The sequence below is a fragment of the Mytilus galloprovincialis genome, chromosome 1, assembly GCF_965363235.1.
Source record: "Mytilus galloprovincialis chromosome 1, xbMytGall1.hap1.1, whole genome shotgun sequence".
Lineage (NCBI taxonomy): Eukaryota > Metazoa > Mollusca > Bivalvia > Mytilida > Mytilidae > Mytilus > Mytilus galloprovincialis.
This window is the reverse complement of record NC_134838.1, coordinates 53,320,687-53,339,389: the sequence shown is the minus strand read 5'-3', so window position 1 is coordinate 53,339,389 and position 18,703 is coordinate 53,320,687. Positions and strand designations below refer to the sequence as shown.

Here is an 18,703-nt window from a genome sequence, read left to right as displayed (position 1 = left end):
TCCATGCACTCGTTTTCAAATTAAATCAGTTTGAATGATAAAAATCAGTCGAAAAATGCATCTTTTCCCGATATGTCATAGTTTGACGTCGCAAAAATAACATTTTACGTTAGCAACGTCATTACCTTCCCTGTAACTGTATCGTATGCCCTTAAGGATGCCCGACAAGCAAAAGCGGCACAATATGTCAAACAAATATATATTATTGGATTTTTTATTATCTAAACAGATAAAACTGAAAATATGTTAATGTAAAATTATTAACAACGATCGGCGAAAAACTAGTTGAGAAATTATCAATTTAATTCCACATAAAATTTGTTCTTACGTTAAAAATCAGTTTTCATTTGCAAGATTGCTTTTCTGGTGCTTGATGAAATGCAGCCTTGTTCCTTTCTTACAAATGGACACATTTTTTTAATATAGATATTCCTGCCCAGCACGTGAAAGTCAGGCTGCAGGAATGACATCAGGACGAGCCAACGGGAAATGTTGTAAGGGACGGTGAAGAACATCTACTAGTATTTCTTTTTTAAATCATTGCGAGAGGAAGCATCCTTCATGCTGTCAGTAAATATTTGATAACTTCAAGGTAGTTTATTCTAATCTTTGATTGTTTGTCAAATAATGAAAAATTGAAACTGTCTTTATTGCATTGACGTTGTCTGTATGTTTTAGGATTGGTTGGTCTTGTTTAGAATTGGCCTTCAGAAAGTATTTATGCGACGGTATGGTATGGCAATAATATGGTGTATAACTATTTTGAACATCCGGATTATCGTTTTTAAACTGCATTTTTGTCATTTATCAGTTGAGAACAGTTGCATTTCTGATGGTGTTTTGATACCTAATGCAGACATATCTGCAGCTGTTTTTGCATTTGTTCCAATTATGGAAGTTGTTGTGTATATTTTCTGATTATTTTCTTGTTATTAATTTGTTCATGTTGTTTGTTTTTATATCATCCAATTATTACTCCAAATAATAGATCTTAAATAGAAACATGACTGGCTTGCACAGTAATATATAGTTTGTATTTCTATATTGTAATGAAACACCAGTATTTCAGGTTGGGGTTATGGTTTGTGCCTGCTAAAACTTTTGAACCCCCTGCATTTGTTTGCACCTGTCCTTTATCAGGAACCTGATGTTCATTGGTTGTCGTTTGTAGGTGTGGTGAATAAGTGTTTCTCGTTTCTCGTTTTTTTATAGATTAAACTGTTGGTTTTCCTGTTTGAATGGTTTTACACTAGTAACTTTTTGGGCCCTTTATATCTTGCTGTTCTGTGTGAGTAAAGGTTCCGTGTTGAAGTCCATACTTTTACCTATACTGGATTACTCTTTAATAGTGATTATGACTTGGATGGAGATTTGTCTCATTGGCACTCATACCACATCATCGTACATCCAAGTAGTGTGCACGATAGGGTAAGAAAATAACAACAAATCTTTGTTTTTCATGTATATTATTTCCTAAATAATGAATTGCAATTCATCTTCAATCAGATTTAGATAATATGTTGACAAACACATAGTTAACACGGTCTCCCTTTGTCTATCTCCATATAATTCATGGGTACTATTTGTCATTTTACACATGACACTTCCCTCTATATGCTGACTATTTGTGGCGCATTACTGGCTTATTATAGTCAAATTATGACTATGATCTAATGATACTATTTTAAAGTTCATTTTTTTTTCTTGTTCTGTCAATTCTTGTCACGAGTTTTATATTCATTTGTCTTTAGGTTGGAAATTCCATTCCCATTTCATCATTTCAAAATATCTAAAATTGAAAGAGAATAAAAAAAAATTAAAAAATAATAGCTGAAATAAAAACATAATTATTTGAGAAAGATTTTTGTATGTACATAATGAATACTACAGTTTACATGCAATGCATTTGCAAAGCGTTGTGACATCATACACCGTTTACAAGTTTTTAACATCGCTTATCAAAACTATGATTTATTTGTAACTTATACTTATAATCTTTTTTAAGTCAAGAAATACAATTTTGGATATTACAATGTTTAAATTAAATTAATTCTAAAACAAGACTAAACTCTATATTAGAACTGCAGGTAAAAGCATAATAACAAATGTACCACACAAAAATCCCAAAACAAGCCCAATAACTCTGGAATGTGCAGTCATATTTGTTGAGGCAGTGCAAGACATGGAAAATTTAAACATACTTTTTTATTTCATTATCCAACCAGTCTTTATGTAAAAGTTTCGTCAGCCACGAGTCTGGTAAAGCAGACATACCTAGTTTACATCCCAGTAAAGCACCTCCAACACAGGCATTCGAATCGGCATCTCCTCCCTATAGTGAAATGATATATAATTAATAAAAACGTGGTAACATGTAGTTTTACACAATGACATAGAACTGTATCATTGAGTTTATAACTAATTAAAGCACCTCCGACACAGGCATTAATACTAGCATCTGCATCACCACCCTATAGTGTAATGATATAGCAAGTAAAAACGTTGTAACATGTTGTTGTACACAATGAACGCATCTGTATCTGCATCCCAACCCTATAGTGTAATGATATAATAAGTAAAAACGTTATAACACGTAGCTACCATAGAACTGTATTATCAGTGAGTTTATAACTAAATCGTTTTTTTTTACACAATACGAAGTTACAGATTGTACAATTACTCCTAAAATGAAATTTAACCTTGATTTTATACAGTATAAGTGTTCTGTCATTCATTCATTTGTCTTGTTTGAGTTTACAAATATTGATCTATAGATTGGGTGAGTTTTTCCAGAAGTAAATTTGAGTTATCTTTCTGAATCGTTTACCATTTTGTTTATTGAAATCCTGCCCTGTTATTTGTGCTGTTTTCCACCACCTATTTCATATATTGAACGGTATATAAGCGTATGGAATCCAAATATAAATCTTGAATCTGTTATTAGGTACCTTTTAATTTTTTAGTTCAAGGCAATGTCTTACAAGGTCTGTACCTCAAATAAAAACTATGAATTTAATAAACAAAACATGTTTACCTGCAGCATGACTTTAGTAATAGCTTTCCTGAAATTGTCTTGTTTCAAAGCCCAAAATCCAGTGCCCATGGATTTGTATGTGTAGCCAATTTTCAAAGGTTCATCTAATTTTAAAGTTTTAATCTTTTTACATTTCAAATAAAACACGAGTTCTTTCTTTTCTTCATCTGTTTCTAAACATGCTGATGCATAATCATAAGCTTCACGTATTATGTCGTTCACTTTAAAATGGCCACTCCGGTCTTTATGCTTCCCTTGCATCATTGATGCTATGGCAACAGATACAGCAACTGTCGATGCCTGACACCTGAAAATTACCTAATTTATTTATGATTGTGTTATACACTATAGTATCATTCAGTATCAGTGATCTTCTTTTTTTTATATAGTATGTGTTATTTGAATGAATGCTTTTGCTTGTTCGTATGTATGCAAGTCAGGAATATAGCAGTTGTTATCAAATAGTTCGTTTGTATGCGTATTGGCGTTTGTTTTTGTTGCACTTCGGTGTTCCTGTTGTACCTTTTCCCTCTCAAAATTGATGTGTTTCCCTCGGTTTTGGTTTGTAACCCAGATTTGTATTCTCTTAATCGATTTATGACTTATAAACACCAGAATACTACTGTTGCCTATATCAATGTCTGTTTTTTTGTTTCAAGCTAAAATACGTATATTTTACCTTGGATCATAATGTGTTGTTTTGGCAATCTCTCTTGCGTTCTTGGCAACGTCATCTAAACTCCAGTACATGTGAACACCAATTATTGAAGTTCTCATTACAGCACCATTAGGAGCAACTTTTTTCCCATTGCGCTCCCAAACTAAACGAGCCCTCTAAAATGTACATAATCGTTTTTTTCACTACCTGTTCACATTGTGCTCCCAAACTAAATTGTAAAATGTGCATAATTTGCATTGCATATTCATTAAATCTTGAAATATTTGTATAAACATGTTTTGCAGGTTGGCTCCAACCGTTAAAGTATATAGTGTTTCCTTCTTAAATGTGTTACTTGTTATGGCCATTGCATTGCTTCAGAAATTTGTTTTTTAAAATGACATTAAAATCCGACTTGCAGACGATTGTTACTTACAGCCAAATGCCTTTAAAAGTGTATGCAAACCATTAAGACGTTGTTAGAAATACAATTACAAATATATTAAGAAGTACGTGTACAAAAACTTGTAAAATGAACATTTTACAGCCCGAATAAACTTATCATATTGAATGACAACAATTAAAAGTCAATTCATTTTACTGAGAAGTGAATGGCCTCGTCAGTATAAATGAGAGGTTTAGTGCTTTTAAACCAGGTTCAATCCACCATTTTCTACATTTGAAAATACCTGTACCAAGTCAGGAATATGACAGTTGTTGTCCATTCTTTTGATGTGTTTTATCATTTGATGTTGCCATTTGATTAGGGATTTTCCGTTTTAAATTTTCCTCGGAGTTCAGTATTTTTGTGATTTTATTTTTTGTCTTTGTCAATTCTAAAAAAAACTTTGCGGGTGCGAGTGCTGCCTTGTAGCGGCATTTGTCTGTTCTTTTTCGAAATCTACAAGGATGTCTTTTACGTGCAAGAGATATGGCTCTCTCTTAACACGTGTCAGCCATTTATCGTTCCCTTCCAACGGACTATCATCGTTTCCTCAAGATCATACTCGCAAATGGTGTCAAGGGAGAACCGAAAATTCCGTCCCTGAAATTTTCATCCCGGAACGGGAATCGAACCAGGAACCTTTCAACTAATTGTACCCTTCAGAATAAGTTGTATGTTACCTCATGTGGATCTTTAAGGTATTCATAATTTGACGTCACTTTTGCTGTAGTAGTACCTAAGCCTAATCCAGCATGGTCTCCTAATTCCTTGTACCCATGCTTTATCCATTCAGAAAGTTTTGTAGCAAAGTCGATAGGAGTCACCTGAAATCGATATATTTCCACTGTATAACAAGATAACTCTATTTTATATATTATTATAATTTAATTTTGGATGTAACGCGTCTTCTGATTGGATGACGTTATTTTGTTATCAGACCATAGACATAATTTAGTCATGTGACCGTGACGTCATCAACGTTTTTTCAAGGTTTTCTACGGTTTAAAATGGAATTTAGAATTACATTATAAGAAATGACTGTAATATTTTTTCTGTCTATTCGAAATAACATAAAAAATGTGGTGCACACTGTTAAATAACTCGCTACGCGCGTTATTCAGTGTGCACCACATTTTTTATGTTATTTCTTCATAGACAGAAAAAATATTACAGTCATTCCTTATAATGTAATTCTAAATTCCATTTTAAACCGTAGAAAACCTTGAAAAAACGTTGATGACGTCACGGTCACATGACTAAATCGAATCAGTTTTCAGGCATTTCAGTTAGCATTGTTCTCATAGATAGTTATCAAATGTACCAGGATTATAATTTAGTACGCCAAACGCGCGTTTCGTCTACATAAGACTCATCAGTGTCTTATCAAAAACGTAATAAAGCCAAACAAGTACAAAATTGAAGAGCATTGAATACGGGGCGCCGAATGGGACTCTAATGATTTTGTACTCGAAATTCAATTTTGTACGGACAAAAGTGAGTTTTGTTCAACAAAAATGAGTTCAGTTTAACAAAATTTGTAGCATACTACAAAGGAGAAGGTTCACGAAGGGTTAAAATTGGCCCTGATTTTTTTATGTTTTTTAAATTGGGGCAAAAAATTACAAATGTCACATAGACATACTGGTGATAATACTACTAAGACAAAAATATTTTTTTCTGGCACTTTTCTTTACTATTTATGGAGCAATGGCCCCTTCAATGAGTACAATTTGTATTAAAAGGTCAATTTTGGTACTTTTCGTCCATAATTTTAATTGTTTTTGGCATAATTAACCTTGGCCTCCATCTACGATCCAAAAAGTGTTTATATTGATGAAATCTATATCAAGATTGGAATCTTTTGGTTACAACACATTCTGTATCGTAGGTGGCGGCCAATGTGTTTCAAAAGCTTTTAGGTCTGAAAAATGCACAAAATCATCATATTTTGACAAAATGTCCAAAATGACCTTACTTTGGCGAATATCTTGTAGTCTTATGAAAAGAACTGATATATTTAGCATTTATACTTTTGAAATAGACCCATTTACGAACCAAATTGAGACCTTTTTGGTGTTTTATGATAAAGTTGATATTTTAGGCCATTTTGTGCCATTAGTGAACCTTGTCCTTTAAAATTTTGTCATACAAAATTATCTTCCAGTGGACAAAAGTTACTTTTGTCTTGACAAAATTCATTTTTGTAACACAGACTTTACTTTTGTTACCTAATTTGAAAATTGGGCGACAAAAGTCAGTTTTGTATGCAAATTAGTTAAGTTTGGATTCTGTGCACTAATTTGCATACAAAATCGACTTTTGTGAGACAAAATTGACAAAATGAATTTTGTTTCACAAAAATTGACTTTTGTGAGACAAAATTGACAAAATTGAATTTTGTCTCACAAAAGTCAATTTTGTGTCACAAGAGTAAATTTTTACCAATTTTTTGTTTACAAAATTGAATTTTGTCGTCACAAAATTGACAAAATTTAATTTTGTCGTCACAAAATTGAATTTTGTCTCACAAAAGTCAATTTTGTCCCACTAATAAAAGTCAATTTTGTCTCATAAAAGTCAATTTTGTGTTCACCAAAGTTGTGTTCACAAAATTGAATTTTGTCGTCACAAAATTGACTTTTGTGAGACAAATTGACAAAATTGAATTTGGTCTCACAAAAGTCAATTTTGTCTCACTAAAGTCAATTATGTCTCACAAAATTGAATCTGGTCTTACACAATTGACTTATGTGTTTTAATTTCCATATCAGGTAACAAAAGTCAATTTTGTATGCAAATAAGTTTATATTTGCATACCTTTTTGACAAAATTGACTTTTGTCATTACAAAAATGAATTTTGTCATCACAGAATTGAAGTTCTCATAAAACAAGTCTGTATCACATAGTTTGTAAGACAAAAATGATTTTGTTGTGACAGAATTGAATTTTGTACAAAACCACAAGAGTCCCATTCGGCGCCCCGTATTGAGGACCAAAAATTCCAAAAAAAAGTGCCAAATACGGCTAAGGTAATCTATTCCTGGGATAAGCAAATCCTTAGTTTTTCGAAAAAGTTTTGTTAACAGGAAATTTATAAAAATGACCACATAATTGATATTTATGTCAACACCGAAGTGCTGACTACTGGGCTGGTGATACCATCGGGGACGAAACGTCCACCAGCAGTGGCATAGATACCAGACTTGCACTTTTGGTAGGCCAGACATCAACATAGCACTCTTTAGTGGTGTTCGATTTCAAAAACTGTTGTAAAGCCAAATAAAATATTACGAACCAAGTAAAATTGATACATGTAGGTAAAGGATTCATTGAGATTAGGAAATCAATATATGTTATCTTCTTTTTTAACCGAAAGATTGTTTTATGTCATATTTAAAATATCATCAAAATCAAATTAAGAAGTAAACCAAACATGGCAAAAAATATTTTAATAACTTTTTGCCAATGTCTATCAAACCCTTGTCATTTATGTATAATCTTACCTTCCCTTCACAGTCAACTAAAGATCTCATGATTAGTATCATCTGGTCACTGTCGTCCGTCCAGTCGCCTTCTTTCCAACTCAATCTATGTGCATCTTTGCAGAGGTCTTTATGTTTGTATTCAAGAACTTTAGCAACAGGTCCATATTGCTGGAAATGATTGTAATAAATAATAATTGTAAAATCTTTTTTTTAGCCACATTATCATACATTTTGACAAATAAACGAAAACTGCTGTCACTATAGTGGAACATGCACTGCAAATTCGTATGGAGTATCCGGGTTCATCCAATTGGTTGGTTGGCTCCATTTTTATTTTTGCAAAGAGTTTTGTGACTGATGTTTGTTTGTTCTTGACAGGGCGTTTTCAAAACTTTGAAATTTTAAAAAAACTAAGGCTTTTCTACCTCATGAATAGATTACCTTAGCTGTATTTGGCAAAATATTAGAAATTTTTGGTCCTCAATGCTCTTCAACTTTATACTCTATTTGGCCTTTTAAACATTTTTTTATTCAAGCGTCACTGATGAGTCTTCTTTTAGACGAAACGCGCGTCTGCCGTCACTATAAATTTTTGATCCTGGTATCTATGATGAGTTTATTCTATCTTTCTTGTATTGCCCTCTTAGTATCCTCTTTCTCTTTAGCAACAAGACGGATGTCACATATGAGGAAAGATCGACGTACTCTTTCAGAGCACCTGATATCACCAATATTTTTTTATTTGGGGTTTGTGTTGCGTAAAGTTATTAGTTTTCAATGTGGTGTGTGTTTTTTTTTTAATTTTGTTTGTCTTTCTTTTTTAGACATGGCGTTGTCAGTTTATTTTCAACTGATGAGTTTGAGTACCCTTTGGTATTGTATGTCTCTCTTTTCATTCTTTTTAATACAATAAATGTCCAAACCCGAACAGAATGCATTTCTATACACAAGGCTTACAGTTACGTTCGATGCAACCATTTTTTAGTACAAATATTTGTATAATTCTATTTTTTGTGTGTGCGTATATGTGTGTCGAAGTGTCAAAGTGGCGTAGTGACTACCGTAAAACTGTGTGATGTTTTTATTTTTTTCAGTAGATAATAGTTGTTTAGTAGACCTTATCTTTTATCGTCAAATTGATTTGAAACAATTATGTTAGATACGTCTCCGTTGATAAATCAAGAAATAACTAGTCACAAGGGTTCCAAATCCGTTGCGCAAATTTATGTGTCTTATAAAAAATTGCCTGTTAATTTAGGTCCTTTCTGATCGATTTTTATTAATCTCTGACTTTTAAACATTTTGGTGTGTGTATATCTTATAAACTAATAGAGATATCTTATAAACTTTTAGAGATATCTTATTAACTTATAGAGATATCTTATTTAATTGGTTATAAAGATATCTTATTCAATATATAAGATATCTCCATAAGTTAATAAGATATCTCTATTAGTTTATAAGATATCTCTATTAATTAATAAGATATCTTATAAAGTATGTATTTAAAAGATATCTTTATAAAGAAGTAAGATATCTTATATATTAATTAATAGAGATATCTTATTTACTTTCAAATTATATAATGTTATAAAAATTAAAGATATCTTAATACTTAATAAGATATCTTGTTAAATAAATAAGATATCTTCAAATTTGAATAAATATAAAAACGGCGTGCCATAGGTGATACCCTCGTGAACGAAACGTCAACCAGCAGAGGCATGTACCCAGTAATGTAAATAGTTGTCAAAGCTATATAATTTAATACACCAGACGCACGTTTCGTCTACATAAGACTAATCAATCGAAATGTACAAATTGCTATTTTCGTTTAATGATATTGTTTATATGTTTACATATTCCGTAATCTATTCAAGTATTATCAGTAAGCACTGGTATTAAAGAGATAATCGTAACTGCAATTACGATTATCCCAATATGGCGACGGTAGATATAGGTAAAATCTTTACACTCATTTTTCTTAAATGTAGCATGTTTTTGTCAATAGTTACTCAGCTGCAAGGTTTATCTATACCATTTCATCATATTTGAATCGTAACGGTGCACTGGAATTGTCTAAGCGCTTTGAAAATAGCCGTTGGAAAATTCGGGATGATAATCGTAACTCGGAAAAAAGATAATCGTAATTATGGTATTTAAAAATAAAAAAGATAATCGTAACTGGAAACTGTTTTATTGATATTGACACTAAAAACGTATATCTGATAGCATATTATGAAATTATGGCGATGAATTATTTACGAAACGTCCCAACATCTTATGACATTTCTTTTTATGCATATATAATTAATTGTTCTTATGAAAACAGCTACATACTAGTATATTATAAAATTGGAAGGGTGAACAAGCTTCAAGAAATTTGGAAATGGGAAAACACGAACTTTGTTAATATACAGAAATTTATTGAACTAGGTATGCCACAAAATATGTGAATGAGCGATGGAAATTATGATACATGACAATAATTGTCAGGCGACACGCATGTGTCACCTTACATCAGATTTCTGATTAAGACAGTAAACAAAAAATAATTTATCCTGAAGTAAATAGTAAATATAGTTAATATTGTTTAAATTATTTTATTGTAGGTGGTTATATGTGCTATTTCTGCCCCCCGGGAAGCCACTGCTGATTTAATTCTAGAACATACCCTATTATGCCATAACGAAGTAGGAAAGACATTTAGTATTCGTCAAAAACCGTTTGACGAGAAATTAGTGGCTACAGTTTTCATGTCACTTCGATCATTTTTCATGGATGATATCACAACTTAAAAGTTATGATGAACAAGAGATAACTTTGAAAAGTGTTTTACAGTATCATTTCTTTTATAGCTGACTATGCGGTATGGGCTTTGTTCATTGTTGAAGACCGTACGGTGACCTATATTTGTTAATTTCTGAGTCATGTTGGTCTCTTGTGGAAAGTTGTCTCATTGGCAAACATACCACATCTTCTTATTCATATTAGCTACTTCATGACTGTCACTGAAATTTCAGTATCTCAGATATAAACTATAAACAACACAAATTCAATTTTGAATTATGATAATATGACATCCTTAAAACATTTAATGCTATATAAGACTAGAGAATGTTTGGCCCTAAATGGGATTCTTTGTGTATTATGAAATTAAGTAACGTGGAGTTCATTGACAAACATGGATTTGTGTTCTTTTATAGTTTGGCCAAAAGCCCGAAAATCAAAAAATAAAATTGATGTAGCTTTAAATTTTCTTACAAGAAATACTTATTCAAAGAATGACTGCAAAGATGAGAATAAAATAACGCATATTCCGCAAAATTAGAAACAAACTTATTAAAAATTCATAAATACTCGGTTTATGAAAAGTATGCTGCATACATATGCATGGGAGATATTGTAGAGAAAAATATTGAAGGTACTAAACAAGGAACATTTTTGTATTTGCATACTTGCCATATAATTAGTACTTTTCTATTAAATGAAAACATAAATTAGCCTTTCCTAATTTTCATGCATTTTTCTGTAGCACAAAATATTTGTTTTAAAATCTATAAAAATCTTTGTAATTAAACCAGTTCCGTTTGTTATAATCTACATGTTTGGCCCTTTGATGTAATTTATCAATATACATATTTGTGTTTTTTTTCGTCTGTCAAATGCTTCGTAAGACTATAGGTAAGGCTAATAAAAACAAAAAATAAAAGTAACAATAAACAAAAGTAACAATAAACAAAAGTAACAAAAAACAAAAGTGACAATAAACAATAGTAACAATAAACTGGTAACTATTCTAGGACCTTTACCATCCACACTGTTTAAAGAAACGTCCTAAAATACATGGGAATTTGATCAAAACATTGGAATTTAATTTTTAAAATCATATATCAGTATAAAATAGAAAAAAGTGAATCCAAAGGAAAAATATGGACGGCTGAATTTATTGATAAGAACTAAATCATCAGCGTATAACAGATATGATATATCATTATCATTTAACTTGGGTGGTTCACATGTTGAGTCAAAAATAGATGGTAAATCATTAATATATAAAGAAAATAATGTAGGGCTTAAAATACACCCTTGTTTTACCCCAACTGAGGAATTAAAAAAATCAGTGATACCTTCCGAGATCTTTACCAAGTACAAAACCTCTTTATACATATCTTTCATTATACTAAAAAAAGGGACCATCTATGTTGTAATAAGACAATTTGTAAAAGAGGGCATCTCTATTAATAGTATCAAATGCCTTCCTGAAATCAATGAAACAGGCATATATCTTTTTTGACATATGAAAATGTGGTATACGTGACTTTCATTTTGAGCAATGAATTGAAAGGATTGCACTTTTGGAATATGGGATATAGCTAATCCATCCCTTTTCTCATCAATTAGAGATATATAGGTAAATTTATCCTAGATATTAACCTGTAAGTTTCTTCATTTATTTTTATATACGTTAATGTCATCGTTTAACTGGGCATTTACATTTTTAACACACAAAATACCATTGAAATGCTGAAAGACACATTTATTATGTTTCAGTTACTATTATCATATAAAGAAATTTACGATTATCAAAGAAGAAAAATACCATAGAGTTACGATTATCATCCCGAATTTTTCAACGGCTATTTTCACAGCTCTTAGACAATTCCAGTGCACCGTTACGATTCAAATATGATGTAATGGTATAGATAAACCTTGCAGCTGAGTAACTATTGACAAAAACATGCTACACTTAAGAAAAACGAGTGTAAAGATTTTACCTATATCTACCGTCGCCATATTGGGATAATCGTAATTGCAGTTACTATTATCTCTTTAATACCAGTGAGTAAGGTAACCGTTCGAATTATATTTTAACCAATACCTCTTTTGTCTCTTGCTTTGATAAGAATTCTGAGAGAAGTCCTATTGCATCTCCAATACACTGTCCATATATAGTTGCCAATATTCTGTTTATTGTGTCTGTAGATGGATGTTCATGCTAAATATAAAACCAGATGAAATACATAAATTTTAAAACTAATTTTCATAAAAAGTAAAATAACATAGATACCAAACTCGGGGTCAAATTCAAAATGCAAAAAAAAAAAAGAAAAGAAAGGAATGTCCGTAATCAAATGGCAAAATAAAAAACTCAAACATCAAACAAATAAATAACAAGTTTTACTGACTTGGTACAGGCATTTAGTGGATTGCGATCTTGAAATGAATTTGATCCAGGGTTAAATATCGTTGTTTTGCAAAACAAGATTAGTTCATTGTCTGAAACATGAGTGAATATCAAAGAAGAGCTTTTATGATTTCTATTTAGGTATCATAACAAATTGTGTTTGGGAAAGCAAAGATTTAAGACTTTGAGACAAAAAGCTTTTTAAAAAATTCTCTGAAGCAATGTACGTTTGTGTACTTAACAATTTTGCCAGTTCACAAATTTAAACTTGAAATATTTTTATTTTTCTAGAACAAGAGTTATAAAATAATGTATTATACAAAATGTTATGTAATACATTAATACATCAATAATACAAAACAAAATTCTGTTGTAGTTGATTTAATTGGTTTTAGTCATTCTCGACGTTTTGAAATTTGAAAATAGCTATTCATATCAGATGCAAATATATTAAAAAGTAGATCATCGATGCTCAAATACATTAAGAATAAACAAAACAAACTACCACCTCATCACCTGAGGAAATGACGTAACCTGCAGAGGGAGCGAAACTTAAAAGAATTGACAGGGTGATCGTATCCTTCTATGCATGGATCACCCTCGGTGCGCAAACACACACATTGAGTTTTTTATTTTTTTTTTTTTTTTATCGAAATGCAAGTACCATTTGTTATCTTACTTTGCTGCAGTTTCTTATTGTGGCATGTTTTTATATGTAGTATTAAATATTTTAAACATGGCGCCATTCCCTTGAAAATACACAGTACTTACATGTGCAGTTACAGGCTTGTCGTCACAGGAAGCCATTCATAACCATCTCATTCTAATCTATAGAATAAACTGTTAATTACAAATTTACTGTTTTTCTCACAAATCAATATACACTATATTACACATATTATTGCGAATATATGCCTAAGGGAAACAATCCAAGGAAAATATTGACCTTGTACAGAATATCATATATACTTACTAAATATAGATCATCTGTTTAGGTTTTAAATTTATAGGTCAAATGAATGGATTAAACTCCATGCTTTAATATGTTTAAAAATTTGTTTGAAAATCCATGCTTAATAATAAATGTCTGGCATACAATAAGGTTAATATAAAATTCCGTAAAAGTTAATAAAAAAAGATTTTAAGATTAACTCGGTCTCCATAAAAACAATGTATACTAAGGGCACATGACAACAGACTTAATAGACATGTTCATTCAATAAAATTCAAATATCAGTTACTAATATTGTAATCAAATGAACAATTATTTTTCTGCTTTTCATATTAAGGGAAAATAAAATCTTATACTGTTAAAAATGTGCTGTAAAAAAAATAGGATTAGTAAGAAGTAAGAATAGATACTGGACGACCATTTTTTTTTTACCTTTTTGATATTAACAGTTTTGAACGCAAGTATATTTTTCTTTCTTAACGTTTTTTAGTTCATCCATTTATTTTGAAAAAAAAAAGACGAACATACGAGACCGATAAAGGCTTTAGGTATACTAAATAAGAATGCCATAAAACATACACAGTCTCAAAAAGTAAAATCACACACAAACAAAACGAACTCAAAAGAAAATAAAAAAAAATGTCGCTAATCAAATGTCAAAATAGAAAGATCGAACACAACAAACGAAAGGATAATAACTGTATCGACATTTTCGTATATAGAAGTTGGTGGATTAAACCTAGCCAGCTAAACCTCTCACTTGAATGACAGTCGCGTAAAATTCGACATGCACTATACCTGAAGGTGGCGACAATAATCTAATATACTGATCAAACAAGAATGCGCCTGCGTTATATGAATATGAGAACATATACTAAGAATCCAACTTTATATTAATGTTCTCGATTATCCAACACAGAGAAGTGAAATGATATTATTAAAGTTTCTTGACTAGTTTGTTTTTTGTAATTGGAACATGAAAAGATTTATGTCTTGAATAGAATATTCCTGACCCACTAATATTTCAATAGTAGATATGTTTTTGATTGTGAAAACCAACTCCAACAGTCTTGGTTATTTCATGGCGACAAGTTGCAAGAGGAAAGGAACTCGAAGTGCCTAGAGAACTGCATAGATTTTTAACAAATATACCCGTCAACCATGGTAAATATGGTAAATTAAGATCGGAACCTAATACAGCTTGCACCGAGGGAGTTCGAACTCACAACGTTGGTGTTTACAGGATAGAGGATTTTAACATCAAAGATGAACCAGATCTGGACACCTAGTTTGAATGGATAAGCGTTATCCTATCATGCATTCATAAACTACAATGTCCTATGAACAAGAGGTTTTCTAACCCATTCAAGAACCCGAAAAATGTGGATGCTTTATCATCTTTGCATTACAAGTCTGTCGTTGTTCCAGTAGATAAAGCCTCCAATAATATTTTTGTATGTAAAAACGATTTTAGCTCACAAAAGAGCTTTAAAGATGCTTAAAAAAAAACCAGCACAACTGGTATTCTACATATTCTTTAACACCATGCACAAAGGATGAATTTTCACAAAATCACAAATCTGTTCTTATTTTATTTTGGTATTAACATCAAATAAAACGAAGCAAATCTTCCATTATTAAACAGGATACCAAAACTTCACAAAACTCCGTATATTAAACGATAAATCATTGGATCATCTAGATATTCGACTAAACAGTTTTCTTAAGTGTTGACTACTATTCTTTCTACATTAAAAGATGGCTTCAAAAAAACTGTGATGAGATATAATCAGTGGTGTCAATCAGATGTTGATTCTAAAAAAAATATAAAGATCTACTGCTAAATCGCAGATCACAATCTCTGCAATTTGCAGCAAAATTAAGACCTTTGATTTTTTTATTCTTTACAATACTATTTCCCATGCTATATTGAAAGGTTGATGCCTGGCGCAAATACAAACTTTCAATCCTGATATCTATAATGATTTCATTCACCATCTCATTTTACTCTATCTCAACCTCTTTATATGTGTTATGTATTTGCCGCTGTACATTTACTAAGAACAAAAATACTGAACTCCGAGGAAAATTCAATCGGAAAGTCCCTTATCATATGGCAAAATCAAATGGCAAAACACATCAAACGAATGGACAACAACTGTCATATTCCTGACTTGGTACAGACATTTTCAAATGTAGAAAATGGTGGATTGAACCTGGTTTTATAGCACTAAACCTCTCATTTGTACGACAGTCTCATCAAATTCCGTTATATTAACAACGATGCGTGAACGAAACATGCATAGTAAATAAAATAGTCAAAATATGGGCACTGCAGTCATTACTGTGTTACAATCTAAAAAAAATTACAAAAAAGCACAAAAGCATCTATCAAATTAAAAACACATGCATTGCTTCGCGTGTCTGACGTCAGGAAATGTATACATCACATAGGAAGAAATTATAGGAAATTGTCTGTTATTTTTTCTTCTTTTTTTTCACAGATAAGCAAAGATTATATATACTATATCTGTGTTAGAACGTATCTGTAAATTGTGTGGTACTGAGGTTGAGGATAAAATTCATTTTCTTCTTCAGTGCCACAAACTTTCAATTATTCGTTTCAACTTTTTAAATGAAATAAAACAACGGTTTAAAAATTTTAGTGGTTTAGATATTAAATCAGAATTTATTTGGCTAATGTCTTCTGAAGATATTTTCATACTCCAGAAACTCGGAGAATTATTGGAAAATTTATCCTCATATAGGAAAGTTTCCTTAAATAATATATAATTGTAGTAATGCCCAGTGACCCCCTTTTCTTAACCTAATTATATTATTAAACACTGTGCTTGTTGTATAATTTTTAAGCTTTATATTACATTGTATACGTCAATTTTAATCATAGTCAAGAAATTATTATATATTCAGATTTTAAATTTGTTTTTAAAAACTTTGATATAAGAAAATTTTACAAGTATAAGAACTACGACACAGGAAAATTTTATAAGTATAAGAAACAATTTTAATGAATAATGTTTAGTTGTTTTAACTATTGATCATTAATTGTATAAAGTTTTATACTGTAAGTATCTCATAAGTCAGTATTTATGGCTGGATATTGATTGTTTTATGTGTCAATATTATAATTGTTGTATATGTTTTATGACAATCAATATGTGACACTTTAATAAACAAATTTACTATTATTATTATTATGTATTCTTCTACTTGTCTTAATAAATATATCTTTTTTTGTAACATTGTGTCTTAATCATATTGAATCACTTGTAATCATTTAAGAAATAATTCCTTCATGTCATGCTCTACGCTCATTTTAACATGGGTAGGCATTATATTTGTTGATATTTTACACTGAGCGTTAGCGAGGTGTAAAATGTGGTCAAATATAATGCCTACCCATCTTAAAATGAGCATAGAGCATGACATGAAGGAATTATTTCGATTCTAATAGGACAAATACAGTACTTTTATAGGTCGAAGCGTACGAAATTACCGTAAAAATGTTTGGCTGTTCCCGTTTCCTCCTGGAGGAGTCTGTGCATTGCATTTCATATTTGATGAGTTTAAAAGCTACGAGCAGGGTAAATATATGTTGTTTCATAACAAAATATAATAAAAGTTTATGTTAGCTGCTTAAATGTATATATTTTAAAGGATAACGATGGAAATAACGTTATTATAAACAGGCAATTGTGGTTCATTTTTTTCTAATTGTTATAGTCTTATTTTGATTGCATTTTTCAGCAGCTTCTATGATGATTTTGGTTATTTCGTTTATGATTTCTTTTACGTTATCCGAGAGTCAATATATCATCCAAATGTCTAAAAGTATTAGTCAGACTACTTCCAAACTGTCAATTTCGAGGTCAGTTCGGCTTTTGACATGTATATTATTTCTAACATAGACTATTACTTCCCCTGTCTTATTTGGACCTCTGTCGCGAAGATTTGGGTCATGTTAATTAAGAAGCTTGATTGCCTCGTCTTCGTGATTGACGTTTAACAATGTTTAAGTAAAAACTAAAATATCAATTTCATAGTATTCGGCTTGTATAAGGTCAATTTTCGGATATATACTTTGTACATTCAAGTAAAAAATTGAAAAGCTCGCTAAATTTGATATACTAGACCAGTTTATGGAAGTCCTAGAGGAATATATTTCGTCAATCGCATCGGGATTTAATACAAAAATTGTGCAACAATTAGCAAAAGAGAGATACACACATTTTTTTTTTTAATTCATATGTACCGTTATATTTCTCTGTACATTTGTATTTGTATTCTTAATCTCGCTAAGGTTGTGATTTTTGCAATGGTGGGTTAAAACTAACAATGATAATGATATTGCCTTTGAAGCATTTTAACAATTTACAAATAGGCTGATACAGATAATATTGGTATAGTTTATGGACATCATCACGAATTGGTTGATCTATTCGATGTGTCTGTGTCTAAACTAGCTAATGACATTTTACCACGTCTTAGATTGTGGTTTAACATCTATGACGTCTGTCTTATAATTGCCGAGCGTGACCTATTCCCGAATTTGACGGTTATACCGAGATTGAATTTACATTGCTGTACGATGTATCTCGTTATTGTTTCCATCGAATATTCATGTATTAACTGTTAATGTTTTCGTTATTGTTTCGCTTGAATAATGTGTTATGTCGTATCGTTTGATGCACATATAATTATTAAATATTCCTGAATATAACTGTTATACTGAATGTTAACTTGCTTTGATGTGCAGCGTGTGTCAGTGTTTCATTCATCCGACATTCATGGATTTATTTTTTATGTTTCTGATATGGTTTCGGTTGGATAATCGTTTACGTCTTATCGTTTGTACTTCAAAAATTATATTATTGCCTTTCCATACAATTATTGTCATGCCAATTGCTTGGACGAATATT

At 31.0% G+C, this 18,703-nt stretch overlaps 1 protein-coding gene across 2 annotated transcripts; it reads right to left on the bottom strand.

Annotated features, from left to right (window-relative positions):
• Positions 1–1,449: 1,449 nt before the first annotated feature.
• Positions 1,450–13,742, bottom strand: LOC143078513 (ADP-ribosylarginine hydrolase Tri1-like). Of its 2 annotated transcripts, none has more exons than XM_076253378.1 (8): positions 13,583–13,742; positions 12,506–12,622; positions 7,642–7,791; positions 4,818–4,961; positions 3,714–3,868; positions 3,035–3,341; positions 2,202–2,332; positions 1,450–1,789 (listed from the first exon to the last, which is right to left on the bottom strand). In XM_076253378.1, exons 1-8 carry the CDS (start codon positions 13,616–13,618, stop codon positions 1,738–1,740), a joined length of 1,092 nt encoding a protein of 363 aa, XP_076109493.1. In that variant the 5' UTR covers positions 13,619–13,742; the 3' UTR covers positions 1,450–1,737. The 2 variants fall into 2 exon arrangements, with proteins under 2 accessions (XP_076109493.1, XP_076109501.1); XM_076253386.1 differs by having other exon boundaries at positions 2,275–2,332.
• Between the last annotated feature and the right edge of the window lie 4,961 nt (positions 13,743–18,703).